The sequence below is a fragment of the Enhydra lutris genome, unplaced genomic scaffold (genome assembly GCF_002288905.1).
Source record: "Enhydra lutris kenyoni isolate GAN:26980312 unplaced genomic scaffold, ASM228890v2 scaffoldscaffold9, whole genome shotgun sequence".
Classification (NCBI taxonomy): Eukaryota; Metazoa; Chordata; class Mammalia; order Carnivora; family Mustelidae; genus Enhydra; species Enhydra lutris.
Window position 1 is genome coordinate 52122889 of NW_019154093.1, and position 27823 is coordinate 52150711.

Here is a 27823-nt window from a genome sequence, read left to right on the forward strand (position 1 = left end):
CATACAGCTTTAGAAGCCACTGCTGGTTGCTGTAACACTAGAATGTATGGCTGGTGGGGGATGGGGCTGGGTTAGGGGTTGGGCAACCATTTTTTTTAAAAAGATACTTTTATTTTAGTTTGTTTTAAAGATTTTATTTATTTGACAGACAGCGATCACAAATCGCTGCGATCACAAATCCAGCGATCACAAGAGAGAGGAGGAAGCAGGCTCCCCACGGAGCAGAGAACCCGATGTGGGGCTTGATCCCAGGACCCTGGGATCATGACCTGAGCCAAAGGCAGAGGCTTTTACCCACTAAGCCACCCAGGGGCCCCTGGGTAACCGTTTTTGTCACTGAGGATTTCTCTGTGATATGAATCTCTCATGACTTTTTTTTTTTTTTAAAGATTTTATTTATTTAAGAGAGAGCAAGAGAGAGAGAATGAGTAGGGGAAGAACAAAGGGAGAAGCAGACTCCCTGTAGGGTAGAAAGCCTGATGTGGGCTTGATCCCAGGATCCTGGGATTGTGACCTGAGCTGAAAGCAGATGCTTAACCTACTGAGCCACCCAGGTGCCACTCTCATGACTAGTTGGCTCCCATCTGTGTGTTTTGGTTGAGATGTTTAATTTTATGTGTCAAATTGACTGGGCCCGGTAGTGTTCAGATATTTGGGCAAACATTATTCTAGATGTTTCTGTGAGGGTATTTTGGATGAGATTAACATTTAAATTAGAAGACTGAGTAAAGCAGATTGCTCTCCCAACATAGGTGGGTGACAGCCAATTAACAAGGCCTAAAAAGAACAAAAAGGCTGACCCTCCCCAGAGTAAGAATTTGTCTTCCTTGACTACCTTTGAACTAGGACATTCCTTCAGACTTGAACTGAAACATCACTCCCCTGGGTTTCTAGCTTGTTGTCTCACCTTGCATGCACATCTAGAATTGTCAGACTCCATAATCACATGAGCCAATTCCATATAATAAATCTATTTTGAACTGGAGGGTATTATGTGGAGTGAAATAAGTCAATCAGAGAAAGACAATTATCAGATGGTTTCACTCATACATGGAATATAAGAAACAGGGCAGAGGACTGTAGGGAAGGGAGGGGAAAACAGAATGGGAAGTCATCAGAGAGGGAGAAAAACCATGAGAGACTCTTAACTATGAAAACTGAGGGTTGCTGGAGGGGAGGTGGGTGGGGTAATTGTGTGATGGGCATAAAGGACAGTACATGATGTGATGACCACTGGGCGTTATATGCAACTGATAAATTACTGAACACCACACCTGAAACTAATAATGTGCTATAAGTTGGCTAATGGAATTTAAATAAAAATATTTTTAAAAGACAAGAAAAAAACAGAAATCTATTTCTCTTTCTATATGTACACCCTTTTAGTTCTGTTTAGAGAACCCTGATTAATACATTGATCAATTCCATGGGTTAGTAGTAGAGATCTAGCTAATTACAATAGCTTTTCATTTAGAGTACAGGTTTGGGATGGTTATAATTAAGGGCTTCTCCTTCCATACTGGCCTCTGTCTGCAGGGGAATACAAAACAGTGACCCAGAGAGGAGAGGAACAGCTACTATGCCAGAGGACTGCACACCAGCTGCATCTTTTTGAAAGGCATGGATGTCCCTTTGGACAAGTTGGGAGGGTATAATGAGAAGATTCTAGAAGAGGCTTGAGAGATCACACTTATTCCAGGTCCTAATCTTTCCCATCTTCCTTATTTTGCTTGAACTAACTTAGCTGTAGGAAGAAATGTGGCTTTTACATTCAGTCGAGGATCCAAACTATTGCCCTCAGTCTGCTTGGAACTACACAAGCAGAAAGCATTTCTATTTTATGTTTGCTTAGTTTTTAGAGGTGTTAGTTTCAAAGTAAATCTCTTTCTGGTGAGACTTACAAAGGCTTCAACTTATAATCAATCCATCTTACAGCCTGAATTTTTTGTCCAAGTCCTTTAATTTTGCAGCCCAGGGAGACATGAACTACAGGTCCCAATATACATTAGACAATGGAAAAACCAACTATTCCAGTATCACAAAGCAAAAACTGCTAATGGTCAACTATAGTAAAGACTCTCCCTTGTCCTCCAATACCCATTTAATTCTCCTCCTTAGAGGAGATCCACAACTTTTGGTCAATTGCATTGCCACCCAGCATCAAGACTTTCTTTGATTTCCTTGTAAGTAGGTGCGGCCATGTGGCCAAGTTCTATAAATGGAACGTCACAAAAGAGCTGGGCGCAACTGCCATAAAATGCCTTTATAGGGAAAGTTAAGCTTATTTTTCCTTTAGGGACGAATGTCATCCCTACGATCACTCTAGTCCAAGACATAGGCTCTCCTCACGATCCTGATTCAGCCAATTCACAATCAAGGGTCTACAATTTGCCACACTTCATTTCCTGGCTTCAAATTCTGATATAGTTGACAGAAAATCCAACTTAAAATACTTGAATAAGGAAAAAGAAAAGGAATGTATTGGCTAGTACAACTGAACACTCCACAGGGGGAGATGGCTTGGCGTCAGGCTGGCTCTCCTTATAGTAGCAAAACAGGCTAGCCCACTTCCAGCCTTACATTTTTATAGCACGGGAGAGTCCATGCCCTCCCTGTTTTGTAGCTCCCTCGGATTGCACCAGCTCCGGCCACCTGCACAGTTGGAACCAAACATGTGGTCACAGGAGTGGGATACTCTGATCTATTTAGGCGGCTGAAATCTCACCCAGGAGCTAGGGTTGGGCTTAATCCCATCCAAACCAGATGGCTGAGAACAAAGGCGAGCTGGCAGTTTCCCAGAGGAACTCAAGGTATGGTTACCAGAAAGAAGGGGGATGCATGTCAGGGAGCAAACAACAGATTTTTACTACACCTTTTACTATAACCCATACTTGCACCATCACTTGGCTTCAGCTTTCTAGACTCCTTACTACTCTCTGGAGAAAGACAAAATGGGACTGTAGGAGATTACAGATGATAATGAAGTACTTCTGGGTGGGCTACATTATAGAATTTCAAGTCAAGTACTTTTTGATGTGTGATATACACTGAAATATATGCTTGCCCTCTCACTCCAAAGGGGCACCCAAGTTTGGGAGGAAAAAGAGAATCTGACTGCTCAGAAAGAAAACCAAGTCAAGCCTCACAACTGCTCCCCTTGCCACTTAGGAAAGTGAGAAAAGAACCTCCGGATCATGTTCTTCCTTTGACTGTCCACACACAGGTCAGCCATGAACAGTGGTTTCCTTCTTAAAGAGTCCCATGAATTCGGTCCTGGGGAGACCGGATGCCCGCTCTCAGCTGGCAATCTTCACCTCAAGTTTTCCATTTCCAATGCTTAGAAGTTTTGTTTGTGAGGGTCCAAATGTGGCAGAAACTATTTACAGGCTTCTAAGCTGCTCTAGCTGCAGAGGCCAAAGACATTGGCTGAACAACTGACCAACCTTTCCAGGGAGAGATCTGAAGCAGAGAAGGTGAAAAAAAAAAAACCACCTTCCAATCTGTCAGAAATATGGAAAAAGCTACTGTCTCTTCTGTGTCGGTGGGGGCCTGAAAGCACAGCATCCTGGCATCTGGTTAACCAGCCACCGAAAACTTCAAAACACAGAGGCTGGACCCTACTGTTTTTCTTTAGGAATACAGGGCAGCAGTCAAGAGTAGGACCACAGGGCTCTAGGAAAACTAAGAAGTTATTGGGCTTTTGGGACTGTCTTCGCACCACAGACTTATACCATATCGACTTAAACTAGAATCAACTGTTCAAGGAGCCAAAAGAAATCATGATACCAAGATGTGGTTGTGCGACAGTCTCTTCTCAAAGTAAAAATAATGTTGAGTGTTTAGCAGAAACCTGGGAGGAGGGAAGTCTTTCTGAAGTTAAAAGCTAAACCACCATTTGATAGTCCCTGCATGACCCACCCCAGGGAGATAGAAAATTCCCCCTTTAAAAATCAAGTGGTTTAATGCACTTCTCTCCTTGGTTATATAGTTTAGAGCATGAGAAATGGCTTTAGTTCTATGGAATTAAGAATGAAAACATTTCACATTTCCCTGTTTTTAAGGCCTTTCATTTGTCTGCTCTGGCCTTTTCATGGGTTTCCTCCCAGCATCCCATTTCCGCTTCTGAAGCCATTCCCGATTCCCAGCAGGTCCTGAAATGGTACCTCCTTCCATGGGGTTGTCCCAACTCCCCCCAGCCTGACCCCCCAAGTCTGTCTTGTCCAGAGGCAATGCTCAATAGCTCTCAGCTGGAGTCACCAGCATGTCCAGCACATGTCCCTCCTGCAACGTGATGATCACTAACAGTTGTCTTTGCGCCCTTATGTCCTTTCCCAGTGGGCCCCTTCCCCAGGGAGTCCTGGAGAGCCAGGTGGCTGGAGATCTGCTGCAAGTGCTTCAAGCAGCGCTCAGACAGGCAATACACAATTAGTAATGACCAGTAAAACAGACCTGAGGTTAATACCCTGGAATCCACTGAAAAAAACTGGCATTAGCATTAACAGCTGCTTTCAAACAAACTGAAGTGATTGAAGTTTTTATGCCCAAACCAGCGAAATATGTGAGTACCATGGATGAAATACCAGAGAGGAACAAAACATACCAGGAGAAACCAGCCTGCTGTCCATCATCGAAGAGAAAAAGCTCCAAGCAAAGCAGTTTCACAAACTATAAAGAAGTTGGCCTTCTCCAAAAAATGTTAAAGTTGCTGGATGACCCAGACCAAGCCCACTTGGGAGGTTATATAGCCTAAAGGTTAAGAATGTGACTTCTGAATCCCCCAATGGCCTGGGTCTGATTCCAGGTTCACCTCTTTACTTTGCATGTGACTGGCCTGTGGCTCAGTTTCTCTGCCCATATCCTACAAAAAAGGCGATGATGGTACTGTACTCCACGGACTTCCGAGCCCACATGTTAACATCTCTGAGATCTTTAGTTGTGAAATAGCCTTTGGCCAGCCACAGCCATAATATAGCTGTCACTTCCTGTGCATATGTGGACTTGGTGGCTGTTCCTGGTGGCACGAGTGGACAACTGCAGCCTTTCAGTGTTTGGGTCTATTAATCACTGTCCTGATTGCAAGGAAGCTTTCGGAATGCCTTACCCAGTAATTTCACTTAGGTTTTTCTTTTTCTATGAGCACAGAGGGCTATCAAAACTTGTCTCAATCTCTATTACATCAAACTCCATGCTATTATTTCATATTTACCATCTCAAATCAGGATGTGTCACACAATGAAGCTCTTTTTTTTGTTCCTGGTGGTATACGAAATGGTGTGTCTTACAAATTGATGGAGTGTTAGATTTGTTGAAATGAAATGACTAAGAGAGCACTCTCTCTCTAAGTATAAACAGTCTAAACTGAGTTTTTGAAAAGCATTACGTCATTGATTTAACTGGCAGCAATTTTTTCTTTCTTAGTGTTACACAAAAGGCACATCTTATCATTAACAGCGTTTTAGGTTCAAAGAAACACAGGAGTACCTAGCTCACAGGAGTGTGAGGATTCAATGACTGATAGTTTTACTTACAGTGGTACCCAGATCAGGCTAAGTTCTAGGTTTTTTGCTGTCAATATTATCCTATCAGTCACGGGTTTTGCTGTAGATCCAAAGAGATCAATCTATAAAAATTAAAACTTTTTTTATAAAGTGTTTCAACCTAGAGAGGTTTCCTACTCCTCCCACCTCCTCTTAATGCCCAATCTTTGACGGATTACTTCAGGCCAGTAACTGTGCTTCTGCTCTCATGCAAGTGCCAACCACAGATTTGGCCTTCAAGACTAGAAGAATTTCACCAATGATTATTAGACAGGAAGAAAGATAATGCCAGGTACAGAGAGGAATCAAGAGAAGGAAAATATTCAAGCTCCAACATTTAGCATTTAGCAATTTGACCTAAGAATAAGCTTTAGCCTCTAGGCTTAGCTTTTTCATGATTTAAGGTAAATCCTGACAGTAAAGCTGCCAACACGATCATTTCCATTCCCCATCTAGCCCCTGTTCGCAAGTGGCAGGTGGGCTCAAATTCTTAACTCTTGGTGAAGGTGAGGAATAGGAGAGGGGAAGTGAAGCTGGGGAAAGAAACACAGGCTGTCTCAGGAAGTGGGGAGGCGGGGGTGGGTTGGTTCCTCTCAGATAAGGAAGATGAAACAGGCATCAACTACCTAGGAGATTGCTGGACTTGCTCTGTTAGCCTAGAAGTACGAGTTGGATGTAGGACTGACTCAGAACTGTCCCATCAACATTTCAGCCTGGGTGGCCATCTGCCACCATGTGGTGCCAAAATACAGTTAGATGCTAGGAATTCCTGGACAGTTAGTTGTACCAACTCAGCCTGTCCTATCTTTCAGCCTGCAACAATGCAAACCCGTTTCATGTTACTGAATTTTTTGTTTTGTACCCCAGTTACTGCCAGGCTTTACTGTCATGTCTACTTCACTGGACCACTGTGAGAAATCTTAACTGTTGCTTCAAGTACATAAAGTGCTTGGAATAGTGCTTGGTATTTTATAAGCTATTACTACATATTAGCTATTTACTCTTATTATTAGTATGACAGTAAACATATTTAATAACCAGTACGGCATTAGCATTAGACAATCAGGAGACACATCCAGTGTGAACGTAACTACGACTTCTACATGCAGGGATCACAACTACTACCACTCAAGCCAAGTCTCACAGAATAGGTAGGGTACATTCATGGAGAGACAGTGAATGAGAAGAAAGGCACAGAAGGGGGAAGAAACCTGGAATGTCCCTGTAATAACTTTTATGTTGTTTCATGACTGAGGCAAAGGGTGAAAAAGGAAGAAAGGAGAGGAAGGTTGGGGGGGGGGGGGTGGGGGAAAGGGAAGGGAGAGCAAGACACAGAGAGAGATACAGGGAGGGAGGTGGCCAAGTCATAATGGGTAAGGGTTTCAGTACTTTATTCAGCAAGAAAAGAAAACCGGCAATAGATTTGTGTGGTAGCTCATCAGAGACTAGGATGCATTCGGTTATGAAGTTCAAGATGAGCGCAGTTGGCCACACTCCAGTATGGGAAACGTTTACGTTATAGTTCATTTTAAAGAACATACGCACACATATTTTAGATAGCTTTCACTGACCAAAGTTGAAAGAAAACACTTCGTAGCAAAGTAAGATCCACCCAAATTTATTTAAGGGCCAACTTTTATTTAAGCAGTGCTCATTTTTTGGGAAAGATTTTACTAATTAATTTGCCAGAGAGAGAAAGAGAGGCAGACAGACGGACAGCACGCACAAGCAGGGGAGGTAGAGGGAGGGGGAGAAGCAGGCTCCCCACTGAGCAGGGAGTCCGATGTGGGGCTCAAACCCAGGACCCCAGGATCACAACGATTGAGCCACCTAGGTCCCCAGCAGTGTTTGTTTTTTTAAAGTATTTTCCTCTAGTACAAATCTCATTGCAATATCAAAATTTCCAAAGTATTGATGCAACTAGAAGTTTCCAAATCTGTGATGGCAATGGACTGGTGCTATGTGCATGTGACGAAACCAGCAGCGACAAAATGTCAAACACAACGGAAAGTATTTTTTTAAAAAAGTCTATAATGGCAACTCAAATCAGCAATGGCATCAAGTAGGAATTAAAATCTCTAGTTAAAGCCAATGAGGATTTACAGGCTAGTTTTGAATTTTACTCATTTTAAATCAGAAAAGTCTTACTACTCAAACTCAAAGAGGGTGCAATGAACATCTGTTAGCTTTGTATTCTCAGTAACGTCTTGCCTCTCCTGTTCCCTACCCTCTTCCTTTTTCTGATCATTTCCCCTTCCGGATCAGCTCAGGGATGGAATGTGATTGAATGTGGGCAAAATCAAGGTTCTTTCCCAAATTTTACATAACTTGCTGCCCTGCTTTGGTTATGATGACATAAGCTGACACTGTCAATGGCTGCCATCTACCGTTCTCTCCTCACTGCCTCCTTCCCCAAAGAGAAAGTTGGCCGGAAAGAGAAAACCAACAAAGGGAAAACACTGATCAGAGCTAAGTATGAGAGATGGAAAGATGGCTTCCTAGGGTGTCTGGACCAAGTCATGCCCGGACTTCCCTATATATAAGCCTGAGTTGAGTTGCTGTTACTTGCAATCAAAGAACAACTGGTTAATAATAAAAATGTGTAATATCTACTTGAAAATAAATTTTAACCCAATAGTATAAATTAAATAAAAGCAAACTAGGTATCTTTACTTAACACTTAATGACTAATATGAAATCAGGTATAACACACTGTGTATGTCAACCATTTTAAACCAAATGTATAAAAGAAAATTGTTGGCATTAGAGTTATGTGTTTAACATTTCATTATACACTGTGAAACCTGAAACGCACTACTTGCTACAGGGAAACAAATTGGCTCAACTAAACTTTGGAATCTTAAATATCTATTATGCCAACTCTTTTTAACTCCTATTTATAATATGAACAGGTGCAAGCTTTGTTTACTGTAATTTATAGCTATTAATCCCATATATAATAATTAGCAATATGAAAGGCCTACCTTGCCTTTGAAATCATTGTTTGAAAAATAAAGAAGGCCAGGTGAAGCTTTCCTCCTTTTAAAATGTGATTCGTGAACAAAATGCAGGATGTTGAACTTAACATGGGTCAGGGAGCTTGTTTATTCATCCGAATTTGTCAAGAATCCAAATGGAGAGGGGCCTCAAAAAAAAGAAATTAAGTCTTACTACTACAGACTTCTAGGGCTCAGTGAATTATACCAACTTCACCCGCTCCAAGCCGTTATCATAGTTATTTACTAAAAACATGTTTATTATAAATCCCATGGGAATAAATAAGTATATTAATCAGTTGAGCTGATAGTTATATTTAAGGGAACTATGCTAAATTTCTTTCCTAAGAACAGTCCATAATTGAAAAATCTAATAGAATTCTAGACTACAGGGATAGCAAAGATGCACTGCATCACGCAGATGTCTTCCCCCTTTTGTTTTCCTCCTGGGCAGGGGGAAGCACAGGATAAATCCTTTGGTTGTCTGTCCAGTTTTCAATTTACATGCTAGAAGACATGGAACTCAATACTTTTCTTGGAAATGAGACTATGTCATAACAGATTTCACTATCAGGAAATTGCTCTCCATCCTGATATCCAGATCATATGCTCCTGGTGTGTACTTTATCCCACTTTCCCACTAACAATTCTGTGACACCTTTGATTCGATTCATTCGATTTCTTGCCTGTTTCAAGAAAACAAATTTTACTTTTAGATTAAAGACGAATCCTTTGAAATCCTATTTAGTTGTCTCCCCAGAAATACTGAAAAAACCTAATTCCACACAAATCTTTCAATGTATGAGGAAGATTCCTGAAGTTGTTTTAGAAGTGTAACTATTTCTCAAATTGCAAGACCTCGTTTTCTATGAATCACAGTTCCACTATTACTTTTATACTAAGGGTCTTTGTGGCATTATTGTCTTTGGATTTGCTTCTCCAGTTCTGACCCCCAAACTACACGTATCTGTGCTCTACAAGTTTCTCTCATTATTAGTTCATATTTCTATTTTCTCCCAAGCCTCTTTAATTAATGCCTCTGGCTTCCTTTTGGTCTAAAACTTATTCCAATTATAAACTAAAAATGAATTCACCAATGTCCCATTTTATCATTGTTTTCTTAACCATTAAGTACACAGATGCAACACAGATGTAATAATCTTTTACTCTTTTATAGCCATATTGCAATTTCATAACTGTATAAATTCCAATAAAACTAGGAAACTTTAATTTCAGTATGTGAGATCATAATGTATACAGAGCGCCCATAAGGTATAAATTAAGCCATGTATATATATAAATGCACATATACATTCCAGTAACACTTTGAAGAGTTCCAATTGTTTCTTTCTTTAGTTACTGCTGGATGTTTCAAAACAGCATAAAACTGCTCATCACAACACTCCTGTGTGGTAATGAGGAGAGTGAAATGGGAATGGGATGAAAGGCACAGAATTCATAATAAGACACAGCTCATTGTGCAAACAAGGAGAGCCAAATTTGTGAGCACTGAGGGTTCAAACAATGAGAAGCCACTGATTTTGTGAACTGAATATAAGAATTAGCAGTTAATAGTATTTATTTATCCTTTACATGTGACACTATACTAGATGCTACCCAAGTTAAAAAGACCCACTCAGTCTCTCAAGAGGGTGAGTTACAAGTAAATCCCAAAGACAAGAACTGGCAACGATGGGTCAGTCCTCCTGTGGCTACATGGTGGGTCACATGGCTTCTATGTTTAGTGAGGTTCTACCAACGAGACTGCCAACTTTGTGGCTGACACAGGTGATCCTTGGGTTTGGTCTTGCATCAAACTAACATACAAAAGAAGTTTTCAGCCTATGGACTCAAGCATATTAAAACCCTGGGCCAAACTAAAATAAGCACTATGCTGGTCAGGTGCTAGGAATAAGGGCCTTACAAGTCAATCCACCAGGCTAGAATATACACCTTTTTTGAAAAAATTTTTAGATTGTTTAATTACGCTCAGAGAAAAAAAAAATTTCAACCACCCACTGACAGTATCCCAGCCATCCAACAGCTAGTCAATGCATAGTCAGTCCTCTGCAACGGTCTGGGAATTTTCGCCTTCTTCCTCCAGAAGAAGTGCTCAATTTTGATTGCCAATGTTCTTGGTAGATTCACTTTTCACTGAAAAAAATAAGTAAACATACAGTCAAGTGTTTATACTGTTTCTGTTTAGCTTGTTCTGTTTTTCCTTCTTCTCTCCTCCCTTCCGATGCATACCAACAGCACTGCTCATGGGGACAGACAAACCATGTCATGTTCCAGGCAGCAGGAATATACAGATCTGGCCACAATAAAGAAAGGATGTCTGAGAGTAGCAATTATATTTTGTGAGGCAACATCCTTCCTGACTCTGTGGAAGACTTGGGAATGGTCACTTCACAGTGTGGTTATGATCCCATAATCGTACCACTGAAAAGATCACTATCATCACATAGGCTGGCCAAGTGTGCTTGGAATAAATTTTTCCATCATTTTTTTTTTAAACTTAAAATTGAGGGTCAGTGTATGTTGAGTGAATGTGGGCTGAGAGAGGACTAGCTAATCGCCATCTCCTTCCTTTCATAGGAAAGATAACTTAGAGCAGAAATGGAGCTCCTTTAAAGGAGCTGTCCTGACCACAGCAAGCAAGACTATGATTCACTTACTAAACTGAGAGCTCCTTAAGAAGAGAGACTAGATCTTTCTTCCTTAAATCTAACTTCCCAGTGCTTGCTGAATCAACATGAATGCAAGTCAACCAGAGTAACAGCTCTATCTCATTCCATAGAGCAGCTAAAAGGAAATAATATATTAAAACACTGAAAATTAACATTAAAATACAGATTATTTTGCTATAAGCTTATAGCCATTTATTTCCATTTTGTAGATGAGGGAAACAAAGCTCTGAGGCAGAGAAAATGTTCAAGGGGCCACAGCTTAGTAAGAGCTGATGCTAGAATCATAAACCTAGATCTTGCCTCATATTCAACTGTCAAGTTCCTTGGGGGTTGTCGATGGTACCTAGATTTAAGATCATCCCAGCAACCGAAATGTCTACTAAATCCCTTTTTATGAGTAAAGCACTGAATAGGTTCAATCCAAGATATAGTCCTGATCCTTATGAAATTTCAAACTCCAGTACAATCCTTCAAGTACCTCCATGATAATACAAGTCAGTTGTTTCTCCTCTGGCTTTCTTTGCAATTAATACACATTTTATTAGAGCACCTACTATACTGTAAAGTTTACATGTGTGTTCTTGTGCCTGAGATCCATCCCCATCTCCCCACCCCAATAGGCCACACACACTGAAAGAGAGGAAAAGAAAGGGGGTAAGGAAGAATGAGGGGAGAAGAGAGGGGGAGGTAGAATGGATGAAAGGATACACTGGCCCAACAAGAGATTGATGAGTAGCTCCTACATTATGTATTTTCACTAACTTAAGTCCTGAGTTTGGGGTTGGATTCCTTGTCAAAAGGCAGAGACATTTTCTATTCGAGTTATTTTAGAACAAGAGAGAAATACATTTTGCTGATATTTTTAAATCAGTGGAGCTTTGTACTACTGCAGTTCGGGGGAAACCACTTCTCTTTCTTTCCTTCCTGAAGTGGCCTGTTTTCTTCTTTTATTGTATTCCATTCTTTGTTTCTTAAGACTGAAAAAGCAGCATGCTCTTATTTTTTGTTTTTAAGATTTTATTTATTATTTGACAGAGAGAGCACAAGTAGGCAGAGCAGCAGGCAGAGGGAGAAGGCAGCTCCCTGCTCAGGGAGCCAGATGTGGGGCTTGATCCCAGCACCCCGGGATCATGACCTGAGCTGAAGACAGCCACCTAACTGACTGAACCACCCAGGCGCCCCCAGCATGCTCTTATTAAATCATTTAAAGCTCCTAGCTAACTTTGGCAAATAGGGAACTGCCAAGCAGGTAACACCATTCTAAGCACTTCCCACTGGACTAACAGATGGGTGATCAGCACTCCACATTTCTAATCTAGTGGGCTACCTTCACTGCTCAATCTTTTATAGTCAACCTTTTATATTCCTTAAAAAGCGAAGAAACAACACCTGCCTATTGCCCATCAATACCGGCAGACTTTTGAAAAGAAATTACGGCAATCACAACCATACCAAACATTGTAACAATGATCAAGTGTGCAAACTACTGAATGCCGGCCCAGAAACACATTTTTCCCAAACTAGAAGAGAGACACCTTGTGCTATGAACTCAAGATCAAAATCCCAACATTTTTGCCTCCGGAGAGAGAAGGAATTTCAAGGCTTTCCAAAGAAAATGCCTTGTTCTTATATAAGCCTCCTCCTGCATTAAGGGACGACCCTGCAGGATATCCAAAGTTATGAAAATGTTCAAAGAAACAGATAACTTGAAGTGCATTTCACACAAAGAAATGCACAGACAAAACTGTGTGCATTTCACATAAAGAAATGCATGTACAAAAGACCCGGCATTATTTTTAAAGTGCGTGTATTTATGATGTAACAACACTGGTATGGTCCTTAAGATCCTGTCAGACTCTTTAAGTTTTTGCCACAGCAGCTCTAAATGATCCTCTATCCTGAAAGAACTAGTCACTTGTCTTCCTGTAAATAAGTCAAATATCATATACCCACCAAAAAATAGCAAATTTTACTTAATCAGGTTCCAAGTACACTACAAAAGTAGCCTTTTCATTCTGCTTCGTTACAGGAAGCCATCCTTCAGTGTGCATTCCTAAACAAGGTGAAAGAGTTGCTGTGTGTGCTCTGTTTATTTACACAGACATGTTTGCCCTGGCTAGTAATCCACATTACTAAACAACTTTCCCTGAAACCAACATTTAGAGAGCTATGTGAATTATATGAAGGAAAAAGGAAGGTTTTACACAGCTTAAAAAAAAAGAAAAAAAAAGTGAAATTGGTCATTTATAACACATTTGTAATTTGAGAAAAAATCACATATTCTCAAATTGTGAAAAATATAAAGTCAAGAATTAATCTAAGGATTAAGAGGCCCATAACTGATTATTAGAAACTTCAACATTTGCTATCTAAAATTCTAGTTTCAAATTGTGATGCTGACAAAATTTTGGCTGCTTTGAAAAAAAAATTTCTCCTATTCACTTTTGCCAAGAAAAAACCCCATTATACACATGTGTAAGAGAACACCTTAAAACAAAGGTTACTGCTTAGTTCAGCCTATATTGCTGGTGTAACAATAAAACCTAAACCGTATGTTTTAAGTAATATCATTTAAAAAATAGATTCAAGCCAATCCAAGGATTCACTGGTCATCTGGAGACTGTTACAATGAAACCTGGCCTGTAACTATTATTCTTAGCTGAATAGTGGTATCTAATGGTTTTGAGTTGAGTCACCTCTCTGTCTTTTAAAAAGTAAATTCTGAATTTTATTAATCCTCTAGATTTTGCATTTAGAAACAGAAGTAGCTCACTCTAACCAGCGGTGGCAAAGACGGGTAAGTCATTTTAGATACTAAGCTTTTACATATACCATTTCCAGTTTTTTTTTTTTTTTAACATTTTTATTTATTTATTTGACAGAGATCATAAGTAGGCAGAGAGGCAGGCAGAGAGAGAGGAGGAAGCAGGCTCCTCGATGAGCAGAGAGCCCGATGCGGGGCTCGATCCCAGGACCCTGGGATCATGACCTGAGCCGAAGGCAGAGGCTTTAACCCACTGAGCCACCCAGGCGCCCCACCATTTCTAGTTTTAATACTTCCAATTCCATTACTCGCCAAAGAGGGACAAGTATCTACTTTTAAAGAATCACTAAAATGATAAGAAAGACAGCCAAAGAAACAAACATCAAGGAAAATAAAATCACTGCGTTTAAATAAGGAAAATAAAGGTCAAGTCAACGGCACTAGCTTATTCTAAACATAGTTCAAACTTTAAACCTGATGTTCTTTCAAAGATTATCTCTTTCTATAAGGTAAGATACTAAAAAATGTTTTATAACCCCTCATTTTAGGAATCTCTAAAGAAAGTTTCAACTAGAGAGTAAATTTATCTGATATTGGACAGACTGTTACTTAAAGGCTATTAGTTTTAAAAAAAAGACAAAAACCTGTAGTACTCCAATAAGGCAAATAATGTCATTTTAGAGACAAACTTACTCATTCATTTTAAACTGATATTATAAGCTATGTGCTCCCATCATTACAGAATCAGTAGCTCATTCATTTGGTTCTTTACATTAGCTATAGCTAGCTATAGAGCAAATTCAGGTAAGTGTGTAAATACAGTGGGAAAACAAATATATAAAGAAATAAAGACAGTCATGTAAGTGCTCAGGTTCACTAGAGTTACTCTAAGCATTATAGGAACAAATTTACATTTACCTTGGTGAAGAACTTCCATGTCATGACTGGATTCTTTTAATACCACATGTAATGTTGGATATTCAATAATCACTTTGTTCCTCAAATTGTCACGGAGACTTTTGTAAGGATCCAGTTCATAATACCTTACAATAAAAAGCAAAACAAAAATAAAAAACATCCTTAATATTCAAAGTTACTTTAAATAAGATATATATATTTTATTAAAAATAAAAAATTTTTAAATGTTGGGGTGCCTGGGTGGCTCAGTGGGTTAAAGCCTCTGCCTTCGGCTCAGGTCATGATCCCAGGGTCCTGGGATCGAGCCCCACATCGGGCTCTCTGCTCAGCAGGGAGACTGCTTCCTCCTCTCTCTCTCTCTGCCTGCCTCTCTGCCTACTTGTGATCTCTGTCAAATAATAAATAAAATCTTTAAAAAAATTTTTTTAAATGTTAATAACATTAATTTGTTATTTCCTTATAATATAGTAAGTTTAATACCTCTAAAAAAATCAGATGCTATTACTATACAGGTTCTAAAGCTAAATCAAGAGCACATCAAATAATTTGATATTAGAAAAGCTTGAAAACAAGTCATTTTCAGATCAAGGAATAAAGGCTAACTTTTATACAATATCTATGGTTTAATGTGTCATGAATTCTTCTTGGATCAGGGAATGACGAGTTCAAAATCCAAATTCCTCAAATATATTTAGTTTGAGCCTTTGAAGAAAAACAAAAAACTATCTCATGATAATTTCCAGGAACATATGGTGTTAAAATAACTGGCTAGGAATACTTTTGTAAAAAGTTCATTCTAATTATAAATAAGAAATTTACATTGCCATACAATTAATTAGGCCTTCCTTTATTTTGAAATTAAAAAAAAAAACAAAAACAGGTTTGAGTTTCTAGATGAAGCTAAAGCACAAAATTTAAGGAATATGGAGTTTACCACTCAAGGTATCATGACATAGCTGTCAAATGTGTCATAGGTAATTAGATGCTAATGTTCCTTAAGGTATAAAACTCTCAAGTCACACCTTAAAAAAAAAAAAAAAAAAAGAAATTTTTTGAGTTGATTAAAAATGCATTCCTCTAACATTCTCCCCCTTGCTTGCTTTTCTGGGGCAGCAGTGAAAGGGGTGGAATTTCACTCACTAGCTCACTAGGAGTTGCACGTAGGAATATGTTGGCATATGAATATCATGTCACGTTAAAGAGGAAAAAGTTGAGAACATTTCACCAATGTAGTCATAATTTTCCAACTTTTTTCTTCCATCTCCACCAATGACAGATGATACTCACATGCAGAACACAGATCCTAAGGGATACCCACCCTGACAGCTGTAATTCCATCCTTTTCCCTCCTGCTCAAGAAAGCATACTGGATACAAGTGATCAAGAATGAAGTTTTCACTGGAATACATGTGAATCTGCTGTAATTTTGTTAAGAGTAAATCATTTACAAACTTTGGTACTTCCTAATGAGTAATAGATTATTTGCAAGATTAACTTGCAGCTGACTGAGACATGCAATGCACTTATGAAGAACTCCTGGTGTAGATGTACAGAGATGTAAGTTTGTTCCATGGAATACTTTTCAAATAAGGGCGGGGGTGGGGGGTGGGAAGTGCTTAACAAAATGCAAAGACAAAACCCGCTATGGAAACTGATTTTTTTTCAGAAGTAGAAGTAGGTGAAAAGAGAGGGAACTGTACTTGACTTACGTTTGCCTGACTAAATTCCCTACCCCTGGAATTCAATTCTTCATTTTAGAATCACAGAAAAATTTTTATGTTGAAAAAAACATGAAATGCAAAATACTCAGTTTTCCTAAACCAGCCACCCTAGTGCCCATAGGCCATGGAATGCATACATTTTTTTCCCTGTGTAATGTAACACAGATGTGCTTACAATACTTTAAAAGTGGTTCCAGCATTCAAGGATTAAATGCTTCACATCTTTTAAACATTATTTCCCTTTGAAATAAGCAGGGTCTTTTTTTAAAGCTAGCAGCAATTATACGTAAGAGAAAAATGAGACTGAATTAGATATCAAAGTGTAAGATTAACTTTTAAAGTAGAATACAAAATGGATATAACCAAATTTTTCTTAAGAGAAAATAAGACTTGAATTCTCAGATAGGAAATTTTTAAGTAGTATATCTTATAAACACTTGCAGCAACTTATCTTCTGTGAATTTAAACTGAATCACAAGACTTCTATTAAGAAACATTTCACAAATAAGGGGATGTTTTCCACTTATTTTAGTTTTTGGTAATTTTCAGTATAGACAACATTTTAGGTATTTCTTTTCATAATATTCAATCTTCATTATGTTTCTCTGTATTTCCAAAGCTGCATTAAAAAAAAAAAATTCTTCAAATGCCACATAACTGGAAGCCTAATATTCTTGCTGATACAGTATAAAATATGTTCCCAGCAGAGAAACATCTAGAGATACTTAAAAAGTAACATGTAGTTAAGTTATACATTACTTCAACCTCAAAGCTACAATGATTACTTATTTAGTTCCAAAAAATTTTGGTCCCTGTTTTATGTCTGTAGCAGGTCCTTTTACTTTTCTTTCTACTTTAACAAAGCACTTAGGATGCAAACATTTATAAGAACTTACAATGAATTATTTTTAAAATACTTTATTCAAATACATGAAAATCTGGTATGTTGTATGGTTTTCATTAGAACTGCTGAATTTTATTTAGTGTTTCCCCTAAAACGCTGCAAACTTCTAATCACAGTAATATTGGTATTGAGTGTCAGTAAGCTTCTGGACTTTGGCTTTCAAGTCTGTTAAAGAGGTTTGACTTCACTAGATAATCTTTTAGTTGAAATCCTGAATTTCTTCGCTTTTCCACTACTAGTGGTACTCTCAGTCTACCATTAAAATTTGCCCATAAATTTAAAAAGAATATTATGTAAACTGTTTATAAAGAAAAGTTATCAAAACATATGGGTAACATTTTGTGACCTGTAGTTAAATAAAGCATCAACTTTTAGTGGCTGCTTGGGTTTGGGGCCTAATACCATGAGTTAAAGTCCTGGTGCCATCACTCATTGGTCTGTGATTCTGGACAAGTTACTTTACTTCTTTGATCCCTAGTTTCCACACATGAAACTGGAGAGAATGACAATATCACTTCAGAGTTATTGCGGGGGTTAAATGATAAAACAGAGAAACTGTTAGCTCATTTACTTAAGCCATGAACAAAGTTTTACATTTGTATTTACCTAAAACAAAACACATTCGGATAGAAACTTTAGTTCAGGTCATTGGACTTCTTCAGCGTAACAAAGAATGATACTTACTATGTAAGCACGGAAACACACATTTGCTTTTTTATGCATTTTACATTTTAATAAAGAATTAAAACTTTCAAAGTATTGTTTTAGATCACACTTACTTCCAGGAAGCTAAAAGAACTTTCAATGTTCCTATTTCTATTATCTTTAGGCAAGCTGTAGAGTCCAGCTTGCCACTGCCTAAAACATTTAAAGACCTTAGCTCTTTTTCAAGCCATTAAGTTACTGAATCCTAAGGGTCAGTTTTATCTGTTTGAAATTTTCTCAACTCTGGAGTTCCCATTAGTAGAATGGCTCTGCTACCATAAGACAAACTACTTAGGTTTGGAAGAATTAAGACACCAACATTTGTCTTTTTTTTTTTTTTACCCTAGGGATCCTCTCAGACATTTCCTCTTGTTATTTCACTTGTTCACCCTCACAGGCTGACTAGCTGACCTGCTCTAGGCAGCTTCACAGGGGCATTAGAAGGGCAGCATGGCTCAGTAGGCTAAACAGGTGTTACAGTGATTGACATTACATAAATAAAAGTTGTCTCGATAGTCAAGGGTATGTTTTTAATCTTGGCTCTGTTACTAACTTTCAAAGAAACTGCCCAAGTTCTCAACTTCTTCCTCTACTTTATTTGCAAATTAGGATTTTGAAAAAAGTTTCTCCTAACTCAAAAGAGGACTGAATTTTAAAAGTCACAAACTACTTTATTTCCCATTACTGACACTCCTTAGATGATCTCCCTCTCCCCTCCTATAAAATATTGAAACTAAATATAAATATTCTCCAAATTTAATAATCTAATGTTAGTCCCTAGGCCACAGAACTTTTTCCACTAAAAAATAGTCACTGGATAAGGTGATCACCAAATTGACTCCAGGTTTAAAATTCTACAAGTTTTGATATATTTTTTAAAGATTTCATTTATATGACTGAGAGAGGGAGAGCGCACATGTGTGCACAAGCAGGAAGAATGGCAGGCAGAGGGAGTGGGAGAAACAGGCTCCCTGCTGAGTAGTGGGGGTTGATCCGGAGACTCCAGGATCATGACCTGAGCCAAAGGCACACGATTAACTGACTGAGCCACCCAGGCACCCACCCTTGTAAGTTTTGATATTTATATGATGTTTATAGCACTTAACTTACATCCTTAATCGTTGCATTTATTTCTCAATCTAGATTTCCGAGTTAAAAGTGCAACTAACTGATTCCAAATGTACAAGGTTGAATCTTTGGCTATTAAAAAAATTAAAATCTATCTATCCATATATATATGTATGTATATAAGCAAGCTCTATGCCCAGCACGGGGCTTGAACTCACAAACCCAAGATCAAGAGTCACATGTTCTACTGACTGAGCCAGCCAGGAGCCCCAGATTAACCTTAATATAAATCAGTTATTTGATAGTTAACTGTTTTTAAGGTATGGCTCCTCCAGGCCATACCAGTGAATTATGGTTTTTGAATCAACTGCAAACTCTTTTAGATCCACATTAATCAAATTCCTTGAAAATAATACAAACTTTAAAGTACTAAACTTATTTTAATAGAGCAGAAAGTGTACGGATTAAGGAAACAAACTGGTTTTCAAAATCCAAATGAAAAGGAAGAAAGAAACCAGATTGTTACAAAGACCCAGAATAGGAGAAGATACATAAATTAAAACTAAGTACAGGGGTCAGAGAGTTTGAATTCTTCTGTTTAAAAGAAAAAGGTATTATTTAAAATTTCTCCAAACAATACTCCTATGTTACAACTTTTGCAATTCACACAGTCCACGTCATATAGAAATGGATCCTGCCAAAGTTGAATTTTTTTCTTACCTAATATCTCTTAGTTTTCATATATTTTTTTTAAGTATTTTATTTACTTTTTCAACAGAGAGAGATCACAAGTAGGCAGAGAGGCAGGCAGAGAGAGAGAGAGGAGGAAGCAGGCTCCCCGCCAAGGAGAGAGCCCGATGTGGGGTTCGATCCCAGGACGCTGGGATCATGACCTGAGCCAAAGGCAGAGGCTTTAACCCTCTGAGCCACCCAGCGGCCCCTTAGTTTTCATATTTGGGGAAAAAAAAAAGCCGACAGTGGTTGAATTAGTAATTTGCTGCACTTTGTTTTGGGACTTCAATATATCTATGTAAATGAGGACTACAAGTGTTTGATATGGGGCACTAGTCACGAGCTGGGTAGTGCAGACACATGTCTCCTCCTTCAGAAGGCTCAACAGTTCATACTGCAGCAACAAATGATTTCATCCATGGTATGAAAGCTATGGGATGGGGTAAAATAGTGGCCAATTACTTATTTTAAAATTTTAAAGAGGGACTTAAAAAGCTCTTACTTGTTCTAGATGCCATTTGTTCAGTCTTTTCTGATCCTTACTTGAAGCTTAATTACTTTTAAATCCAGAGACTTGGGCTCCAATCCTAAGATCCTTAGACCTTAAGGTCCTCTGTGACTCCTCAACGTTTGGTACTCCACTTTCTTCATTGGTATAATGATGGAAAAGTTATCTATTCAACAGCTAGCTTATAAAGATTACATAAGAGAATTTAACAGATGAAATGTTTCTAAAGCAGAAGTTGTCCAACTAGTATCGGTAGTAAGATTTTATACTCTGAAGATTTTTTTTTTATAATAAAGCACCTCTAGCAGAGAAATGACATACTAGAAAGGAATTATATTCATGATCTATGACATGATTAGTCAGTAGAAAAAGCATGATCTTATAGACAGACCCAAGTCCAAAACCTGATTTTGTAACTATAAATTGGTTTCTTCTGGGTAGGTCAATTTCTCAGATCTTAACCTTCCTATCTTGTGGAGATAGAGTACATACTTCATTACACTTAATGCATGTGGAAATGTAAACACTTATTCATTGATTAATTCCTCAAATATTTATTTAGTATCTACCACATAGAGGTGGTCTACTAGGTAACAAGTTCAGAGAAATAAATCCTACAGTTTACTGATGGTACTAGTCAAAGAAATAATTAACAAATTTCATTGGGACAAATGTCATGATAGAAATTCTAAAGCTAAGCAGACATTCAAAAAATATTCTCTTGTTCCTTACCAACCTGCACATATTCTTTCAGGCTGTGCTAAAAAAAGGGGAGGTAGGTAGGGTTAGCAAATGAAGTACCTAGATAACTAGTACCTACTAACCCAGCTGTGCCAACTGGCTGAGCTTCAGCTTCTCTGCAGCTAAATTTATAGTTCTTATCATAAAACTGCTGTAAGCAGAATGCCATGCATAAAACCCACTGGATATGTCCCTCTCTGATAAAAATATTTAGTACCTCACTCTACGTATTTCCTTTATATGTATGGACACTCTTCAGATTGATTCTACATTTTCTAGTCTTCAAATGTTCTCTTGCTTCCTTTGTTCTAAGGTCTAGATCCAAAATATGGCCATAGTTTAACAGCATTTTGAGCACGTACTCATCTTGACCGTGGCTCTCTGAAAAACAATCAACAATCCCAAAAAGATATAACAAAGAACTGGGGTTGGGTTTCACATAATCGAAGAACATACATTATGTCCATTTGAAAACACATACCAGTGTACTGGGAGACAGGCAGGCCTAGGTTTGGATCTAGGTACCACCATGTGGTGGTTACGAACCTACAGGTAGGGCTCTCTATCACTTACAATGTGTAAAACTTGTAATGCCTGTATAATGTAACATAATCATAATGTACCCAAAATGCTTACTGAAGCACCTAAAAAACAGTGGAGGCACTCAATATGAGATTGTTATTAATATTTATTATGTTGCATAAAGATACCCATTTTCCTCTCTTGGGGCGCCTGGGTGGCTCAGTGGGTTAAGCTTCTGCCTTCAGCCCAGGTCATGATCTCAGGGTCCAGGGATTGAGCCCCACATTGGGCTCTCTGCTCAGCAGGGAGCCTGCTTCCCCTTCTCTCTCTGCCTGCTGCTCTGCCTACTTGTGATCTCTCTCCGTCAAATAAATAAATAACATCTTAAAAAAAAAAAAAAAAAGATACCCATTTGCCTCTCAATTTAACCTTGATCTTAATTCACCCTTGCAGCAAACATTTTTTGGTATGTTTGCGAAAACTTATTCAGGATCTTCATACTTTTTTGGTTATATATAACTTAAAATAGTTTTGGAAAATGATGATACTTTTGCACATATATATTTTAAAGATTTTATTTATTTATTTGAGAGAGAGAGAGAGAGTGCACATGCCAGTGAGGGGAGGAGTAGAGGAGGAGGGGAGGGAGAGGGAGAGGAAAAGAATCTCAAGCAGACCCTGCACTGGGCATGGAGCCCATCATGGGCCTTGATCTCACAACCCTGAGATTATGACCTGAGATAAAACCAAAGTCAGACGCTTAATAGACTGGGCCACCCAGGTGCCCCATTTTTGTATATTTTTAAATAGGTTATATAAAATTTCATTTAAAAACTTCACTCACAAATTTAAATAGATGAAAAGAACACAATTTATTGTGGAGTGTAAATACTAATGATTTAAAATGAAAATGTTAACTCACTCTTAAATAAATTTACTCAAATCTAAATACCATAGTAATTCAATACCGTATCATCCATTTAAAAGACAGATGGGAAAATTGGACAGCTATGTATAGAAGAATGAAACTCGACCATTCTCTTACACTATACACAAAGATAAACTCGAAATGAATAAAAGACCTCAATGAGAGCCAGGAATCTATCAAAATCCTAGAGGAGAACATAGGCAGTAATCTCCTTGACATAGGCTACAGCAACTTTAAGACATGCCTCCAAAGGCAAAGGAAACAAAAGCAAAAATGAACTTTTGGGGCTTCATCAAGATCAAAAGCTTCTGCAGAGCAAAGGAAACAGTCAACAAAACAAAGAGGCAACCCAGGGAATGGGAGAAGATATTCGCAAATGACACTACAGACAAAGGGCAGATATCCAAGATCTATAAAGAACTCCTCAAACTCAACACACACAAAACAGATAATCATGTCAAAAAATGGGCAGAAGACATGAACAGACACTTCTCCAAACAAGATATACAAATGGCTAACAGACACATGAAAAAATGTTCATCATCATAAGCCATCAGGAGATCCGAATCAAAACCACATTGAGATACCACCTTATACCAGTTAGAATGGCCAAAATCAACAAGACAGTAAACAACAAATGTTGGAGAGGATGTGGAGAAAGGGGAACCCTCTTACACTGATGGTGGAAATGCAAGTTGGTGCAGCCACTTTGGAAAACAGTGTGGTGATTCCTCAAAAAATTAAAAATAGAGTTACTTTATGACCCTGCAATTGCACTACTGGGTATTTACCTCAAAGATACAGTGATTAAATGATATAGTCAAATAACCAATAAAAAAATGCTTTAGAGGCGCCTGGGTGTCTCAGCTGGTTAAGCATCCAATTCTTGATTTCTGCTCAGGTCTTGATCTCAGGGTTGTGAGTTCAACTCCCATGCTGGGTGTAGAGCCTACTTAAAAAAAAAATCCTTTAGAGCAGAGATTGGCAAACTACAATCAGCAGGCCAAATTCAACCCACTGTCTGTCCGTTTTGTAAATAAAGTTGTACTGGAACATTGTAAGTCATACCCATTCATTTATGTATTATCTATAGTTGCGTATGCGCTATAATAGCAGAGTTGACAATTGTGACTATATGGCCCACCATGCCAAAGACATTTACTCTCTGGCCATTATAGAAAAAGTTGTCCCAATCCTGCTTTTGGGTATTAAAGTGGTATCAACATCTAGCAAATAGCAAGCATACATACATTTAAGTGAATCAGTATACTAGTTGTTAAGAAATTCCTATTATGGGTAAGTCATTGACTTAGTACTACAGGAAATATAACAATGAAGATGCCTAATGTAGTCACTGTTTTTCAAAAGGGAGTTTATTATTGAATAGCATAAATCTTATTGGGAGAAAAATAAGACATGATTGCAGGAAACTATGAGAAATACAACAGATTTTTTATGGCTCAAACGATAAGGAAATCACATGCAGTTGGAGAGAAGGGACAGGCTCCACTACAAATACTGATAAACAATAGCCTACTCAGAAAAATGGAGAGGGAAGCAACCATGTAAGCCAGAGTAGTAAGGGAAATGTGAAAGATGGCTCTAAGGTCTTACGTCTCACTACAAGAATGACAGTGCCAATAACAAGGAGTAAGTATCAGTATTTGCTGACTGCTTACTAGATGCCAGGAACATAATCAACCCATTTAATCTATATTTGTAAAACACACACACACACACACACACAGTCAGGAAGAAACAGATGTGGTGTGATGAGCTCTAAATGGTTTAAGATCTAATGAGATGTGTTAATAAGATAGCTACAAACCAGGATTTGGAGTTTGGGAGAAAGGTTAAAAATACATCTGAGAGTCACTATACAGAAATAATACTTGATATCACCCTAAATACACAAACTCCTCAAACCTCATATTCTCCCAATATCCAATTTATATCAAAAGAAATAGAAACTAATATGATTGGGTTTCTGCCCCCACATGGTTAATGGTAAACGTGTTGAGAGCATAGCTAATATTGAACTTAGGGTACTTCTGACAAGTATAAGAAAGACAAAATGGCTGAAACAAGTTGTTATGTTAAAAAAAGTAATGCGCAATATAGTCCACTGCTGACTACACGGAATTTTTTGTTTGAAACCGATTTCCTCCTTTTCGTAAGGAAGTAATCTTCAGGATTTAAACAATAATAAAAACCCTTATATTGAGTCAATTCTGCAAGATTTTGTCTGAATATTGCAACTCTTATTTTTAATAATTTTTAAAGTAAGATTTTATTTATTTGAGAAAGAGAGAGCGACCACAAGCAGGCTCCCTTATGAGCCGAGAGCCCAACGTGGGGCTGGATCCCAGGACCCTAAGATCATGACCTGAGCCAAAGGCAGACGCTTAAAAAAACTGAGCTACCCTATCACAACTCTTAATACATGAGTAATATGTATTTACTAAGAGCGATTTGCTATGTCCCAAGCACTGTACTAGCAGCTAACATCACAAAGTATTCTTCACAACAAGGCACTATTGCTTCTGTTTTGATCTCCACTTTCAGGTGGGGAAACAGGCTTAGTAACTTTTCAAGGTTTGTACCAAATTTATAACATTATTTTGACTTTACAGAAAATCCACTTTGATGTAGGCTTTTGCATAAAGACAAAAAAGTTATTTTGGAACATCTCATAATGTGGGCTAGGTTTGAGAAACAGTGATCTAATAAGCTTAGTATTTACAATGGTGAGGCTTTTGGTCTACAAAGTCTAGTCTGGAACCTCTCAAAGTAAAATCAGGTCTACTTCTATTCCGAAAGTATAATATTACTATTTCTTACTAGAATATGGTATCATCTCACTCTGAAGGGATCCTAATAACAAATTAGTATAAAAAGGCCATTGCTTTTAAAAATAATGTTCCAGAAAACAATGCCTCTTCTACTTAAAACTCGATGTGCCCAGAAGACTCTCCAGGCTCACTGGCATCTCTCAAAAAACAAATCCATGCCAGGAACCTCAGTCAGTCACTACTGCTTCAGGTTTGTTTTACCCCACTATAGGAGAACTATACCCCATATATTCTTGAATAAACCCCAGTTTTTATTTATATGCCTCAAAGATAAAAGGGCTTAATTAATGGTTTTTGAGTAAATTTGGAAAGAACTACCCCATAATAGTTTAAACCATATCTTTATCAAAACTATGCCCTTCCAGGGCACCTGGGTGATGCAGTCAGTTAAGTGACCAACTCTTGGTTTCGGCTCAGGTCTTGGATCTTGGGGTTATGAGATCAAGCCCCACTCTGGATTCCGCACTCAGAGTGAAGTCTGCTTGGAATTCTCTCTCCCTCCGCCCCTCTCTCCCGTTCTTTCTCTCAAATAAATAAATCTTTAAAAAAAATAAAAATAAAAATAAAAAGGACCTTACATAAACATCAAAGCAGCAAAGTAAACATGACAAGAAAATGTATCTCAACTTATTTATGGGAAATAAATGGTTCCATTAAAATACAGAAAATAGATTTTGAAAATTACAACTGAATGAACAGTATCAAACTTTGGAGTATTCTAAATTCTTCAGTCAGTAACAAGTTAAGTGAGCAGCAACACAATGACTATCTCTTACAGGACCTGGCATTACCAGCATAGGTTTTTCTGTTTCAAAACCACTCATTTACTATCTGAGAAGAGAGAGCTGGTTAAGAAATGCTGTGGCAAAAGATAAAGGGTGGCCTGCGAACAAAAGCACCTCTCATGAATTCTCCTCCACTGAGAATGTAAGCTCTACAGAGGCAGGATGGTTCTCCTTACTGCCATTACCCTAATGTCTAGAATGATAACCTGAACCAGAGTGGGTATCACTGTTTGCAAGTGAATGAATACATGAATTTATTTACGAAGCCATATTAGCTTTTATAAGAAAACACAAATTCAAACCCTGTGTATTCTGGAAAGAAAACTCCCAAACAGATCAGCAGCAAATTCCTTAGGGTTAGACATGCACTCTATAATCCCCTAAGCCTAAAAATAAAAGTCATGTATGGCAAAGCTAAAAACTGGGAAATATTTAAGACTGCTCTAGCGGATCAGGTACATCATGAAACAACTGTCATAAACCCTCCAAAAATGGAAAACACAACCAGTGGAAACTGGCAACATTAAATATTTGGTAAAAAGACTTTGCTCTGGAGTCACTGGAATGCTGTAAATCGTAGGATACATTTAAAATCAACAGCCACAAGGAAACTACATGTTTCTGCCTTGTAAGTACTTTTTAGGAAATAATAAAATCCTTCCATTTTAGCATGCTTATCTTATATTAGAAGCCTAACATTTTAAATCCTATAATAATATTACTTAGATGTTCTCTGAATGTTTAATGATACATGTAATCAAGTTACAATCAAATATAAGTGCTCATCTTATCCTATCTATGAATGCATTATCTGAAAAACATTGTGATTTAAAAATCTTTAATTTAAAAAAATCATTTAAAAAAATCAAATGAAAATCTATTTCTAAAAGGATTCTCAGGTATCTAATTTCATTATTCATGATTAGAAAATACTTGAAAACTGGAAGTTTTATAGCAATTAGGATCACGGTATCATGAAGCGGACTTAATTCAAAAATAAATGATGCACCTTATCCCAACGTAGAATAAAAACTCCTTCACTGGATTTTCTTTGCCTTCTTCCTAATGACTTCCAATAGACTACTGAGTTCAAATAAACAACTCAAATGGGGAAATTTGGATAATAAGTTTTTGATACAGATAAGAGAAAGTCAAAATACTTTTCATGTTATTCAGATTGGCTCAGGTTTAGTATCAGAACAGCCTATTCTAGGTATTCCTTGAACAATATCACCTTTTACTTTATTAATCTATCATGCCTTTCCCGTTGGGAATTAAGGTTAACCCAAGGCCCAACTTTGGTCCCTTTTGGGTTCCTAAAGAAGGTATAAAAGAGAAAATAAAGGATCTTAATGGAAAACGAAGCACAGAGAAACTGAGTGCCTACAATTAGATCACTGGACCTCCAATTCAGTGCACTTTTTGACCTGGTTTCAGGTTCAGGTTTACACT

At 38.0% G+C, this 27823-nt stretch overlaps 1 protein-coding gene across 4 annotated transcripts in view; it reads right to left on the minus strand.

Annotated features, from left to right (window-relative positions):
• The window catches only part of LOC111143597 (zinc finger HIT-type containing 6), a 73919-nt gene that overhangs the window by 7368 nt on the left and 38728 nt on the right, over window positions 1–27823 (minus strand). For 2 of the 4 annotated variants that reach the window (XM_022497426.1, XM_022497424.1), the window contains 2 exons: window positions 14906–15030; window positions 9674–10687 (listed from right to left, as the gene is read on the minus strand). In XM_022497426.1, the coding sequence (XP_022353134.1) occupies window positions 10647–10687; window positions 14906–15030 (166 nt within the window). In that variant the 3' untranslated portion in view covers window positions 9674–10646. Of the gene's footprint in view, window positions 1–8521; window positions 8683–9673; window positions 10688–14905; window positions 15031–21501; window positions 21666–27823 lie in introns of those variants that run through there. The other 2 variants (XR_002640337.1, XR_002640338.1) reach the window with 2 other exon arrangements.